Raw genomic sequence first — 15,000 nt, 5'->3', positions numbered from 1 at the left:
TCTTGGAACACTGGCTTTCTGCCTTCTGAGAAGTTTAAACACAACCAAAAAGGTAAACACTACGATTTCTATGGCAACCAGAAATTGATCTATGAGAACTACCCTCTGTGGTGTACTATAATATATTGGCATTAAAATTATTTTCTTTGAAGAGTGAAAAACTCCTGGAAATCAAATAATGAGCAAAACTTAAGGAAATTCTATTGTAGCAGGGCAATGGCCTAGTAGATACAAGCAGTTTCAGTGCTTACTATACATTTCTATTAAGGTATAAAATGTATCCCCATTCTTTCTAACAGGCTCACAATGGCTGCAGTTATTTGGAAACTCATGCAAAATCTGAAAGGGGTGATTTGAGAGGCAAGACAATACTTTATGAGCAGCCACTATGAACCTGAAGAAGTGCTTGCTAGTACTGTACTGTATTGTGAAATGGAAAGGGACTCCAATAGTGACATATCAGAACTGGATGGCTGTCAATTACTTTTGACGCTCAACATTCCTGAATACCCCATAACATTTTGTGAACTTACAAGCATATTTAAAACAATATTGGTTATTGTACCATTTAAGTTATTGCATCAAATGTAAAAATTTTTTAGATTTTATTAAAGAGTGTTCTGGTGGAAGCATTATTTCACAAACAATTAGGCTTAGGATCCTGAGTAGACCAATGTTCTAAAATATAAAATACACTACGGTACTGGATACTGGGTTGAAATTACTGTGATGAAATGCTGGTACTCAAACTTTTTTAACTGATACTGCAGCATTGATTTAGGTCTTTAAAATGTAAGTCAAGCAAGTACAGTAAATTGAAAATTCAGTAGTTGCATGATGTTAAATGTCTTTCAATGTACAATTAGGATTGAAATAATGCTTGTTACATTGTCAATAAGCATCAGTTCTTGATGGTGATAAGGCTTTCATCAGAAACTGAGGTTCTAAGGAACATGAGTTAAGCATTTTCCTTGTTAAAATGATAATAACAGAATCCTGTGATTAATAATATAAAATAAAGCAGTTTAACCCAGCCAAAGGGTGAAATATTTTAATTCATGGGGCTGTTCCACAACACATATGGTGTCAAATCACCTGTACTGTACTTATTAACTGTGAGTTGAAGATATTGAACTGCCACATTGGAAAAGATGAAAAGTCAAGGAAGAAAACAAAGCTGCTAGCGTAATAGATGCTATTACTGAAATGACTTTTGGCCACTGACTGTAGATGCACAATGCTAGATTAACTGTAGGTTATAACCTTCCACAAGGAGGCTAATAACTTCTTCAGCTAATCCACCTCATAGTTCTTAGCATTGGAAACATTAACCTAGGCATGTTATGTTAGTGGTTTCTAAATACTCCTCTTACAAAAGGTGACTATAAAGTTAGCATCCTCCTTTAAGAACAATGCTGTATTAAACAGTAAGACAGTGTGAAACCTACAGTGAAATGTAAAGAATAAATGTCCACATTATATATAAAAAAAAAAAAATTACATGTGTGTCTACAATCACAGGTGTGTTTAAGGATGGAAGAAGTCCCACAAATTGAAATTGTTTCATGAAAAGTTGAAAAGTCTTGGGCTTTAAGTATATTTGATACTACTATGGTCTACCCATTCTGGTGACACATATACTGTATCACATAACATTACTGGTATATTATGTATCTTCAGTAAGCAACATTGGTAGAAGAAATCTTGGATTTCTCTGTAATCTAGACAAAACGTTACAGTAACATTACACTAGGACTATGTATCATGCCAGAGGTCTTTACCTTTAGATTCTGTTCATGCATGTTGTTGATCATGAAGGTAGAATTTAAAATATCAGGCTTTTTCTGCACTGATGGGAACACCAATCCGGAAGGACCAACGGGGCTGCGTTGGGCAGGTCGTTCAGTTGTTGTGAAGGAATCATTTGAGTTGTGCTCCAACAGGAAACTCTGATAGCAGATATTCAATGTTGTTTGGTTACTTGAAAGAGGTTGCTTTTGACATCTAATACTAGTGAATTTTACATCAATGGAGAAATTTAAAAGTACTTATTAGCTATAAGTCAAATTTGTGTTAAATTTTACATATCTATACAAATTTTATATTTCCACTGAAATCTTAATTTTTCTGTAATAGATGCCAATCAAGCTGAAAATGCATAAAATGCCCAGTTTTGATGTAATGAAGCTGAAATGCAATTTTAGTAAAGAATAAACTCATTTCTATCTACAGTACTGTTCTAATTAATTAAACAGTTGACAGACGTTTTGACATTTAAGTGACATTTGTACCCAGGTTGGGGAAGGTTTATAGTGTACAGTACTGCATTTTAAATTTAATACATATATGAAGTTTACAGGAGTAAAAACTAACCTACAAAAAATTCATTAACTCCAATATTTGCATACAAATACGGGGTTTAACTTATTCACAGCTTTCAATTTAAAATAATACATAGGTATTTTAAATATTACCAGCTTTAAACTAGCAGTAACAGCCATATGAAATGTATACCATGACATTAAAGATCTTTAAAAGAGCTTAAAGCATCAATCACGTCATTAAAAGGAGAAATTCCAGTAATTACCAAGCCAGTCAGAGCCTGATGAAACTAAATATCAGTGATTGGCTAAACTTAATTTTCTTAAACTAAAATGTTAAACCTATTGAATTTTAACACAGTGTAACAGTTTTACTGGATTGACAAAATCTCTTTAACAGAACTTATGCAAGACAACTTCATCATTCTCCAACCACATCCACTGCCAGTTTGAGAAATTATTATAAGAATTTTTGTACGTACATTACGTAGTTTCTATGCCTTGGTAACCATTCAAGATAAAAATTTCCAACCTTTTCTGGTCATGGTAGTCACTTCATTAGTATACAAAACAAGTTCCATAAGAAATGGAAAGGATGCAACCCAGCAACCATTTCCTTCACGTGATCCTAAAAAAAGAACCAAGTATCAGCCAAAAGCAAATACAGTACACCTTCACTTTCTAATATATTGATTGCTTCTAATGTTAGTTTTTAATTACAATACTCCAGAAGTAAACCCAATGAAAAAAGGGAAAAAAGTAAGGCTGAATGTCATGAGGGCTGTAGATTGATAAAGAATTTAAGATACGTTAGTAGGAATGGTCAGAGAATATATAATAAACCTTTCAGTCTACACAAAAAGCCTTTCCAGCATTTATAAAAACTTAGGTACTCACTTGTCCTTGACTTCCAGTTCACAAAGAGAAACATGGAGTGGAGTTTGCACTCAAGTTTCAAGGCAATAGTACACATTCCTTTTAACTGATGTACAAGAAACTTATCCATTAGCCTATTCATCTATCACTTTTTTCTAATATATTCGAAAATGGTCAACATTTGTAAGTTATCAGTCTCTAAAAGCACTTTCAAACTATACGTATTGGTTTTAGGTCGACATGTCTTTTCCATGATACGTTGTTTACTATTTCATCCATCATTTAACACAGTTTTGGGCAATGTTTACTACGAGGATTATGACATTACTGAATTATATTTATGCTGATTTTATTTTCTGTCACTTACAATACTAGTTCTTTGCAGCTGAGTTGCAGTAGTTTTGTTTTATGAAATTTACCTTGTAAGGTTTTTCCACTATTGATATGGAACATCTGTTTATTTTACCATATGTTAAAACAAGCTCACACAAAGTAGAATAAAATTTCTTTTCATAATCCAAGCTAATGTATGTACACTGGTGAATACAGTTCTAAATGAAAGGTATGAAACTTGTAGAAGCACCTGAAATTACATGAAGTTTTCTTATACTTTCATGAGAGTCATTTAAATAATGGAAAACCCCCCACTAACCTGATCAGCAAGATCGCCAGGAGGGTCATCAGCTGGTGTGTCATCTTGAACATGATGCCCTTGAGTAGAACGATGCAAGAGAGATACAGGGTTGATATGATCTCGCGATGACTTACTTTCTCTGGGCATAGTTTTTAGTGTTTTTTCAACCTGGGAGTAGAAGAATATCATAATTTTTAACTAATGAATTACAACTTAACAGTTGTAAGGGGGAAAAAATGCATTATTTTATGGAGAAAACACCTCGGCAATGACAATGCTCTATGTCAAACTTTCTGTTTTACGAAATGGTCATCTATGTTTTTTTTTATATGGTATACACTGATCTGCAGTACCAGAGTTATATGTGGATGCATGTATACTCTACTGAACCACCACAATTGGTCGTACTTCTCACCACAGCAATGTGCACTTAAAGTTCTAGTGCAGTATATATATATATATATATATATATATATATATATATATATATATATATATATATATATATATATATATATATATATATATATATATATATATATATATATATATATATATATATATATATATATATATATATATATATATATATATATATATATATATATATATATATATCTGTATATATATATCTGTATATATATATGTATATATATATCTATATATATATATATATTTATATATATATATATATATATATATATATATATATATATATATATATATATATATATATATATATATATATATATATATATATATATATATATACGAGGGTAAGTCAAAAGTTCCAGGAAAATTCAATATACCCTTTATTTAAGGAAATTTAAACATAATTTTTCTACATATCTACCATCTAACTCTATACACTTTTCAAGGCGCTGTTTCCACCTCTGCAACCCTTCTTTGTAGAAATTTGGGGCCTTTCTATTAAACCATGTTGAAACTGCATGTTTAGCAGCATCCAAAGATTCAAACCGGACTCCTCTTAAGTGTTCCTTGAGTTTTGGGAACAGGAAAAAATCTGAAGGAACAAGATCAGGACTATAAGGAGGATGTGGAAGAGTTTCCCACCTAAATTTCCGTAGGACATCTCTTGCAACCCTTGATGAATGTGCTGGAGCGTTATCATGATGGAACAAAATTCTGCGGTGCAACTTTCCTCGACGTTTTTTTAGCCAATGCAGTCTTCAGTTTTGCAAAACACCTTTGTAGTAGTTCCCGGTGATTGTTTTTGTCCTTCAAGGAAATCAATCAAAATCACTCCTTTGGAGTCCCAAAACACTGTTGCCATAACCTTCTGGGCAGATCTCGCCACTTTGAACTTCACTGGTGCAGCTGAACCTCTTGGTAACCATTGCTTTGATTGAATTTTACTTTCTGGGTCATATTGATGGATCCAAGTTTCATCTCCAGTAACAATCCGGTCAAAAACTCTGATTCATTTGATTCAATCTTCGTTAAAACTGGAAGAGAAAGTTCAGCTCTTTGATGCAGTTGGTCTTCGCGCAACGCTTTTGGGACCCAACGTGCTGAAAGTTTACTCAAACCAAGATTTTCATTTAAAATTGAAAATGCGGAACCATGGAGATCCCAGTTTCATTAGCTATCATATCGATAGTAATCCGACGATCTTCATCCACTAGATTCTGCACCAAAGCCACAATTCTTTCACTGTTTTTGCAGTCGATGGTCTTCCCTCTCTTGGGTTGTCTTTGAGGTCCTCCCGACCATCCTTAAATCGCTTTATCCAATCATAAACAACTGATTTAGATGGAGAAGAATCTCCATAAACTTGTTGCAAAGCTTCAATAATTTTTCCTGGTTTCCAATCAAGCTTGGTCAGGAACTTGATGTTAGCTCTCATCTCAAAATTTTTATTTTCCATGGGTTCAAGAAGTTACTTTTCTGAAGCAGATGTTAACACCACGGTAGCAAGAGGATGACTGAGGTAACAAGTCTATATGGATCACTACATCACAGATAATTGTTTACCAAGTATTTGGTTGTTTCATTCCTGTGTAAATACATCATTCAACAATTTTTCCTGGAACTTTTTGACTTTTGTATATATATATATATATATATATATATATATATATATATATATATATATATATATATATATATATATATATATATATATATATATATATATATATATATATATATATATATATATATATATATATATATATATATATATATATATATATATATATATATATATATATATATATATATATATATATATATATATATATATATATATATATATATATATATATATATATATATATATATATATATATATATATATATATATATATATATATATATATATATATATATATATATATATATATATATATATATATATATATATATATATATATATATATATATATATATATATATATATATATATATATATATATATATATATATATATATATATATATATATACACAAGCAGTCCCCGGTTAATTTCGGGTTTTACAGGGCTTGTCTAGCAACGAAAATCGCCAATTTCCGCTTATCGATGCTGATAATTGGGTATTGCACCAATACATACCTAACAGAGGCACTGGTAACCGAAAATCGGCGCTTTTCGGTGCCGATAAGCCCTGAAATTTGTCGAAAAAGAGCAAAAATCGCCGATTTTCAGTTAGTGGTAATTTTCGGTAATCATCACACCCTCAGAACGGAACCCTGCCGATAACCAAGGATTGCCTGTATATATACACAGATGCACACACACACACACACAGAGTGGTACTTAAGTGCTCAAATGGCACCAAACTTCAAAACAGTTTACTCAAATGGCACCAAACTTCAAACCAGTTTAATGGTCAAACTTTTTTTGGGGAAAAAATTGCCCGATGCTCAACCATTTGCTCAGTGCTAAACTGAATGAACAAAAGAAAGTAGCCAGTTTACCCATAGCTATCACTTAATGCAAATCTTAACTTTCTCATGTTTATTTGTATTTTTTTTTGGGGGGGGGGACTTATTATTCTTAGCATAAATAAGTCACTTTAGAGCCCAAGAAAGTTAGAAATAACTGCAAACCAAAATGACAAGTAGACAGAAAAAACATCGCTGATCTCACTAAGGAGTTTTGTATGCTAAAATCTACATTCTCTGACAACATAATTGGCCATCAAAAATGCTAAGTGAGTGAAAGCAGTTACAAAACAAAGAACAATGACAACTGAAGAGGTTGAGAAATTGCTGCTAATCTAGAAAAATTGAAAACATTTAGCCAGAGAAAGTGTTAGAGACCGTCATCTGTGAAAAAGAAAAATAATTATATGCTGATCTCTTGATAAATACCCATGGAATGACAGCTCCTGCAAGTAGTGAAGTGTCAAAGCTAGTCATGAGTGGTTTGAGAAATTTTAAGACAAGATGTGGCATGCATAGTGTGGGGAGGATGCCTGTTCTGACAAAGATGCTGTCATGGAAAGTGTTAAGAGTTTAAGGAATTTGTAGAGGCTGAGGACTTTTTTCCAAGTGTCAGTTGTGATGAGACAGGATTGTTGTGGAAAAAATGCCAAACAGGATCTATATCACTCAGGAGGTCATCTTTAGTTTCAAGAAACTCTACACCAAAGCTCTATTCCATAGGTGCCTTGAAGTGATCACTGATAGTTGACCTTAAGAGAATTCTGGAAGAACCGCTTCAACATCCTCCATTAAACTAGCCTCATAGACAAGGCCCTGACATGAAACTGTGGCCAGATGCTGTAGCAGAAAGGGATTTTGGCAACTTTGAGGTTAAGCCTGTTGTCGAGGTTAGCAAAATAAAGCTCACATATGAATGACCTGCAGGACCTTCAGAGGGAGCAGCAACAGACAGCAGCTAAGGATTTGTCTTCAGAGGGTAGGGAAGGAAGGATGTCCCTCGTGCTCTTATAAAAAAAAAAAATGTCCAAACGAGGGGAAAGCTAAGTTTTCTTGAAAAATGTCAAAGCTGTAGCGAACCATATTATAAATCTGTTGAATAACAATACTGTCATTTCAGAAATGCAGGCTTAGTGAGACTGAAATCCAGTGACTCTCAGGAAGAAAGCACAAAGATACAGAAAGGAGAAAGAACCCCAGAAGCACAGTTACCTGCTGTGCTTATGGAAGGACTCCCCTTCCAGCATTTGGAAAATATTGGGGAAACGTTTATGTTCACCGATATTAAAGTGAGTATCAAATAACCACATTTTTCTTTTGTTATTTATAATGTCATTTATATTTTGAATTTTAAAGCAGTTTCATATTGCTAAATTAGGTTTGTGTCATAAATATTGTGAGGTTTTCAACTTAAGACAAATTAATAAACCCTTGTTATGCGAATTGATTTCTTTCACTCTCCTTCCTTCAAAAACCTATTGATAATGAATGTTCATTTAATGCAAAGGCTTCCATTCAGTCAATAATGCCAACATACTGAAAAATGCAATCATGCAAATATTAAAATAAATTTTGCCACAGGAAATTAGGCAACGAAAATTTTCCCTTCCTTACCTGGACAAGGTTTTGAATAATATGATTTGCTTTTTCAGTAAGGTCATACTGAATGGTGGAAATTGCACGTTCCTGTCTCTGGCTGGTATTCAATAACTCTTCACTCTTTGGCACAAGCACATCCACGGAGCTCTTGGTACCAACAACCACATCCCAAACCTGTGAACAATGTGATATATTAGTTTTCTGTCAATCTGCGAACTTTACTTTGCATGGAGCTACTTAATCTAATTCATCATAAGAAACATTCAGTTACAGAAAAAACACTCATAACCCCCAAGCCTCCTATGCACAGATATTTCTTGGATCTTACAAAATCTAAGGCACTAAACATACCTCTTCCATTTTCTCCCAAACAGTTTCCATAGGAGACATCCTGTCCACGAGGGAATCTATTTTGGTGCGCCTTGGAACCACTTGGATTGTGGTGTTCCAGCTAGAGGCAAACATCATTAGTTAAATACTTTCAACTGACAGCAGTAGTAGTTAAATAATCATTTAACAAAAAAATTACTCTAATTGTAATGAGGTATTTATTTGGAGGAAATTTAATCAGAAATGCTATCATGTAGCATAACCATGCAGAAAGCCATTAGCATTTAAAGTTAAAGCTTTTCATGTGCAGTTTTAAGATGCATGGGAAGGAAGATTGCAAATATGAAAAAAGACTCAAACTCACATCTCATTTACTAATAAAATAGCAGATCATGTGGAAATAAAAGACAGTACTAAATTACCGGTACTTCTTTTCGACTGACTGCAAATTGAACGCATGATACTATTTTGATATTACCTTGGTTGTTCTTGTGGCGGCTTATCAGTAGTAACTGGAAGGGTCTGATCCTCCAAAATGGCTGCACGGACTTCGCTGACTGAATCTGCAAGCTTTTCCAGATCACCAGAAACATAAGCCATGTGGATCTGAAGTCTTCGGTCCATGGAATTGACGGAATCTTGCACGATGTCCATTGACTCTTGCAATCTAGTAAGTTCATCATTCTGGAAGGAGTTCTATGCGATAAAAAGATCAGTTAAAATCTTCATTAAAAAGTTTTGAAGAGTATGAAACTGAAAATATAAAAAAATCCCTTCGTGAACCTCCGCAGACAAATGACCCATGTCGTAAAAGCAACTGAGGGATCTGATGATCTGTTTACCAAAGTATTTTAAAACCTGATCCTCCCATTTTCTCTCAACTGTACCGTACTTGAGATTTAATAATATGTAAAGTAGTTAACGTACCTTTTCAAGTGCCTGGACTCTGGGAACCCCAACACGATAGTTTTCTGAGGCTGAAGCCACCAATTCATCTTGGGGAAGAGAAATCGAGTTGCTGTCAAGTGCTTTCTGCATGTTGGAAAGCTTCTTGTCAATCCTGGCAACATGTTCAGTGAGGAGGAACAACCGCTGCTCCATCAGGCTATTTGTTAAGTCTTCCTCTGTTGATCCACTGGCACTTCTTCCGCTGTTGCTTCTGAATGTTTTTGGGTCCAGCAACCGGTTCTCTAAGAGTTGTGCCATCTGGAAGATTGATGGAGGTCTTGGGTAAACTCACTGACCAATAAACGCTATATGTAGCATGTACATGAAGCTCACACATATACTGTATATATTCAAACACAGGCAGTGATGCATACCAGCGGGAGCTCAGAAAAGATACTAGAACTAAAGTAATGTATGTTCTTCCATCGAACTGAAGTTGTTGCCTTTTTTATCTAATAGCTTCAAGATCTTTTCGAGAAAGCAGACAGTGAAGGACATTTGGCTATATATTCGGTTAATTAAATTTTTTGTTGCCAACAAAAATGGTTAATGAACTTTTATGCACTCTTTAATATGATGTAAACTGTAACAGACACTGACCTTAGTAAACTGAAAACTGTAATGAAATTTACCTTTAATTTCTATTTATATGAATGTAAAAAAGTGCAATCCTAGCTAAATGTTTCATTTTAACACGAATCACATAAACTAATTATGTTAGATTTGTGTCTGATTTGGTGCTGTTAATTGGGAACAACCTTTCCTTGCTATCGCATGGCATCAATATATCCATAAGATTTTTAATTTGCACATAAAATAATTTATGAAATCCTAGATCTGTAACATCTGTGTTAACTTATTGTGGTCACTCATCCACAATAGTGAGTAAATACATGTGGCTGCCGAATCTCTTACTAGATACTTTACTAAAATTACGGCATGGTGCAAATTTTGGGGGATGAGCTCAAAACCCCTTGCAAAACTCAAAGTATGGCTGTGAGCAGGTCTAGGACACTGGATCTCCCATTCAAATCTTTTCATTAACTGTGTTTCTTAAAGTACATGCAACTCATTTAAAATTCTAGAGGTTACTCTTGATTGTAACTGACTTTCGCGAAACATATCCGATCTCTCTCTTCTTTAATTGCACAAAAAAAAAAAAAAAAAAAAAACGCCCACACAAAAGATTTTTGGAGGCCTGTCTTTATTGAGAAAATGTTTCAATTCTTTTATTCTTCCATATTTTGAATACTGTTCCCCTGTTTAGACTTCAGCAGCCAACCGACTTGCACAAAAGATTGGAATCTTCACAGACTATATAATCAACACGTAATATTAGATGTGTAGTTAATTGTACCTCTTACCTCTTATTCGCTGAAGTACAGTACCACACACTTTTCTATAAGTTTTACTCCTGTTGTGACCAAATTGTGAAATAATCTTAATTCTATGATTAAATCAATGGAACTTCAAAAGTTGAAACTTGGTGCAAATGCTTTTCGCTTTCCAGCTAAGCAGGCTGATATGAGTCTCACGTATTAGTCTACTTATTTTTTTATCTTAATTTAATTTGGTATTTTATTTTATCTATTTTTATTTCTCTCGTTTGTTTTTTGTTATTTCTCTATCATGGTTTATATTCCTTACTTCTCTATTTCCTTTCCTATAATGGGATACTTTTCCTACTGTGGCCTTTGAACTTGTGGTGCTCTGCCTTTTCAGCTTGGCTTGTAATAGCCCACGCAACCCATTCATCTTCGTTTTTCTTCAAGCTTCCGTGAGTGAGGTCATTTTCAAGACTCTTCACTGAAAACCTGATCGGAATATGGCCAAAACTTTTCGAAATGGTACTTTTACCACCTTCCTGAGAAGACTTTTGGGACGACGGGTGATTGCCCACATTTTATTGTATCGACATGTTCATCTTCAAGCTGTGCGCTATCGACTCTACTTCAAATAGGAATCAGCTTAATTCAAGACTTCTATTCCCTAATGTGATACGCAATAGGACTTCTGAAAGGGGCCGTTGGGCGTTCCTTTCTAGTATGAGGAAAAACCCGTTTTCCCTTCGTGAAGGAAAATGTACAACATTCATGCACGCGTCTCTTTCATTCCTTTACCTCCAAAATTATTTTTTGTAGCAAGCGGTGGTTGTAAATTACTGTACCTTGAAAGAGGGGTGCAGTAAACGTAACGATAATCAAGACTACACTTCACCTGTGTGGTGGTATTGAAGTTCACAGCAAGACGAGCCTCCATAGTATCTAACCTACGGACAAGCCTTTCGAGAGCCCTGTCCATGTTCTCCACTCGACGTAGTTTAGTTTCCAGGGTCGTCAGAAGTACTTCGAAGAGATTGAAAATGTAGGGATCCCTGCAAAGAAAACACGAGAATTAACATCCATCTGACTGAATGACTGGAGGGCAGAAACTAACACTGCATCATATGACGGCATTAACTTGGGAGGGTGTGATCACCAAAAGCATATACTACACAAACACGCTTCTCAAATGTTAACACATACTACACGCTCCAGTGCTGATGTCTGCTGGTACTATAAAGAAGAAATTAATGACGAACAAAGAATACAAACACCGTTGTATATCACAGTTAGTACATTAACTTTACAAACTTGAAACCTTTCAATTTATGTGATTTCATAAAAAAAATATACTCCAAATCTTCTAAAATGTAAAACAAAAGACAAAAGACAAAACATGAAAAAAATGTGGTTAAAAACACGGTTGATTTCAAACCTAAAACCGACGTCGCAACTAAGGGCATGGACCTCACTATAACATTACGTCACAACATGAAACAATTTTAAGCAACACGTCAGACAACCCTTGTCCTACCTTGCTGCACCTAAAAGTGGCCCCCTGATATTGTAACTTCCTTTCAGAAAATTGAAACAAGTCATATGTGTAATAAACACACACACACACATTATATATATATATATATATATATATATATATATATATATATATATATATATATATATATATATATATATATATATATATATACATATACATATAGGTGTTTGTCTGTACTTAGGACTTGGTTAAATCATGTGAACGAAATTCAAACTACCAGAAAGCGAGTTCCAGTGGCAGCATTGTTCAACCTACCTGAGGATAAGGTCTACACATGCGATGTACTGACCATGAAGGGAAAAAACAATTATCGTACATCTGGAGCAGAGGTCTTCGCTATATTAGGAGATCGAACTCCTTTCACTTTCTTTTGGAATCCGCGGGCCATTACACAGCAGTGGTACTGTGTGGGATTACTGGGGCACAACTGACACTTATAATAAAATCTAACATGTGATCTTGATAAAAATGATCGTGTAGAATGGAACCTACAGACGCTGATAGTATTGCAGGTTTCAGTGGTAGTGATATGGTAGTGATAAGGTTGAAATGCATGATATGAACACTTGAGTATGATACGTGAGACCTTACGAATAAATGGCCACAATGGCTGTACTTGCAACAAATGGCAGAAAGGGCTGATAGAAATAAACGAGATATATGGTGAATGCTTCCCTCGAAAAAGAAAATTAGCAACATCAATGAAATATTGATGTTAAAAAGACAAATAACACTGCATTAGGGCCGTGACAGTAATGCTGTCATTCAAGCTCGACAATGCAAGTGTTATTTCAATGACAAGAACAATCACGGTGATTGGCAGTATATGAAAATCCAACCACAAAAGCCATTTGCTGAGACCTTTGGTAACCCAGCGCATTCAGAAAGACAAAGAAATATGTAGATATTGATGGAATGACCAAGCTATTAGTCTGGTCACAGCAAGGACAAGAAACCAACAACGATCATTAAGCACCGATATTTTTCAGACCTCCCATGGTTGCATCGCGATAGAAGACAGAAGGAACGAAAAAAAAAAAAAAACACAATAGCATCGGTAATGGAGGCCCAAGGAAACAAACACTCGACTTACGGCAATAAGAATCTTTACGAAGAGAAGGAACACCAATCAGTATTGCAAGAAACGAGGTTGAAACGCCAAAAGTCAAAAACGTCAGGGCAAGGAACTGACAACCGCAAAGAGCTGGTATAATAATATTAAAAATGACTCATTTAGCATACTACGCTGACCTAATCTGTTAACGCTTCTCTAATCATTAGTTCTGCAAGCTTGTTATCAAGAAGAGACATACAGATCGAATGCCGTTGGGAGTGGTCATTTTATTTGTTTCATCGCTTTACGGACTTGTTTGTTTATTGTTCATTCATAAAAAACAAAATGACACAGTACACAGATGCAACATTCGCGCAATAACAGCTCCGAAAGCACATAAAAATTTTATCGGATCTATAAACTAACAAACGAGCTGTCTAATACATGTGAAAGGCTTTACCAAGAAATTTTAAAGAAGAAACCGTACACAATATTATAAAATATTTATAACTCAGGAAACGCCGTGATGTTAATACACGTGGCCAAAGAGAGCCCAATAGCACATCAGACAACAAAAAATTAACTTCTGATACACGATGATATTAACCCGAAAATTGGGTCAAGACCTTAGAATCAACATCCTGAGACAAATGAGAGAAAGAGAGAGAGTTGCTCTGATGAACAAGGAAGCTTGGGGATTACTGAGTATATCTCACGAGACAAAAAGTACAATAAACCACTTCCGACTGGCAAAATACTTTAAAAGAAATATCACTTCTAAGTTCCATAGCACAAAAAGGGCCAACGGAGTATTTTGCAAAATACTCCAGTGATGAACTAAAAGATTTCTCTCTTTCCTTAGATCTAGTAAAACAACAGAAAAACACAGGATTACATTAATTAAAGATAAAACGTACATTCAAATACCAGAATAAATCACACAGATGTGTCAAAACGAATCACAACTTACTACTTTGTCGTTTAAAGTTCCATCTTACACAGCAAATAATGAAACCCTTTTAAGGAATTCGATAGTTGAAAAAATAGGCAGTATAACTTATGGACCTTATTCAGTGACCGATGCATAGTACCTGAAGAAATCAAACTATATCATATGAGAGAGAGAGAGAGAGAGAGAGAGAGAGAGAGAGAGAGAGAGAGAGAGAGAGAGAGAGAGAGCTTGACTTCAACACCAATGGAGACAATTATGGAGATGATGCCAATTATAGAAGGGGACGGCAGGTATATGCAAGAGAGAGAGAGAGAGTCTTAAAAAATATAGTTAAGAGGAGATATAGCTCATAATCACATTCCTATAAGATGGAACGCCTATTATATAAGTTTTCATAGTGTAACGTGCAATATATGAATAATAAGAGCAGGAATTATGATGATGGAAGAAGTGTGGGGTTGCAGATATGGATATAAAGAGAAAATACTAGAGAAGTTTA

At 34.6% G+C, this 15,000-nt stretch overlaps 1 protein-coding gene across 3 annotated transcripts in view; it reads right to left on the bottom strand.

Annotated features, from left to right (window-relative positions):
- Positions 1-15,000, bottom strand: part of LOC136852521 (angiopoietin-2) — a 272,843-nt gene that overhangs the window by 26,097 nt on the left and 231,746 nt on the right. For 2 of the 3 annotated variants that reach the window (XR_010857174.1, XM_067127224.1), the window contains exons 2-8: positions 11,833-11,989; positions 9,595-9,873; positions 9,146-9,363; positions 8,689-8,788; positions 8,353-8,511; positions 3,850-3,999; positions 1,782-1,949 (exon numbers count right to left, since the gene is read on the bottom strand). Coding sequence is in view for 2 of the 3 variants with exons in the window: in XM_067127224.1 (XP_066983325.1) it covers positions 1,782-1,949; positions 3,850-3,999; positions 8,353-8,511; positions 8,689-8,788; positions 9,146-9,363; positions 9,595-9,873; positions 11,833-11,989 (1,231 nt within the window). In the remaining variant the exon portion in view is untranslated. The remainder of the gene's footprint in view (positions 1-1,781; positions 1,950-3,849; positions 4,000-8,352; positions 8,512-8,688; positions 8,789-9,145; positions 9,364-9,594; positions 9,874-11,832; positions 11,990-15,000) is intronic. The other variant, XM_067127223.1, reaches the window with a different exon arrangement.

This window comes from Macrobrachium rosenbergii, chromosome 25 (assembly GCF_040412425.1).
Source record: "Macrobrachium rosenbergii isolate ZJJX-2024 chromosome 25, ASM4041242v1, whole genome shotgun sequence".
Classification (NCBI taxonomy): Eukaryota; Metazoa; Arthropoda; class Malacostraca; order Decapoda; family Palaemonidae; genus Macrobrachium; species Macrobrachium rosenbergii.
This window is presented reverse-complemented; position numbering and strand designations above follow the sequence as displayed.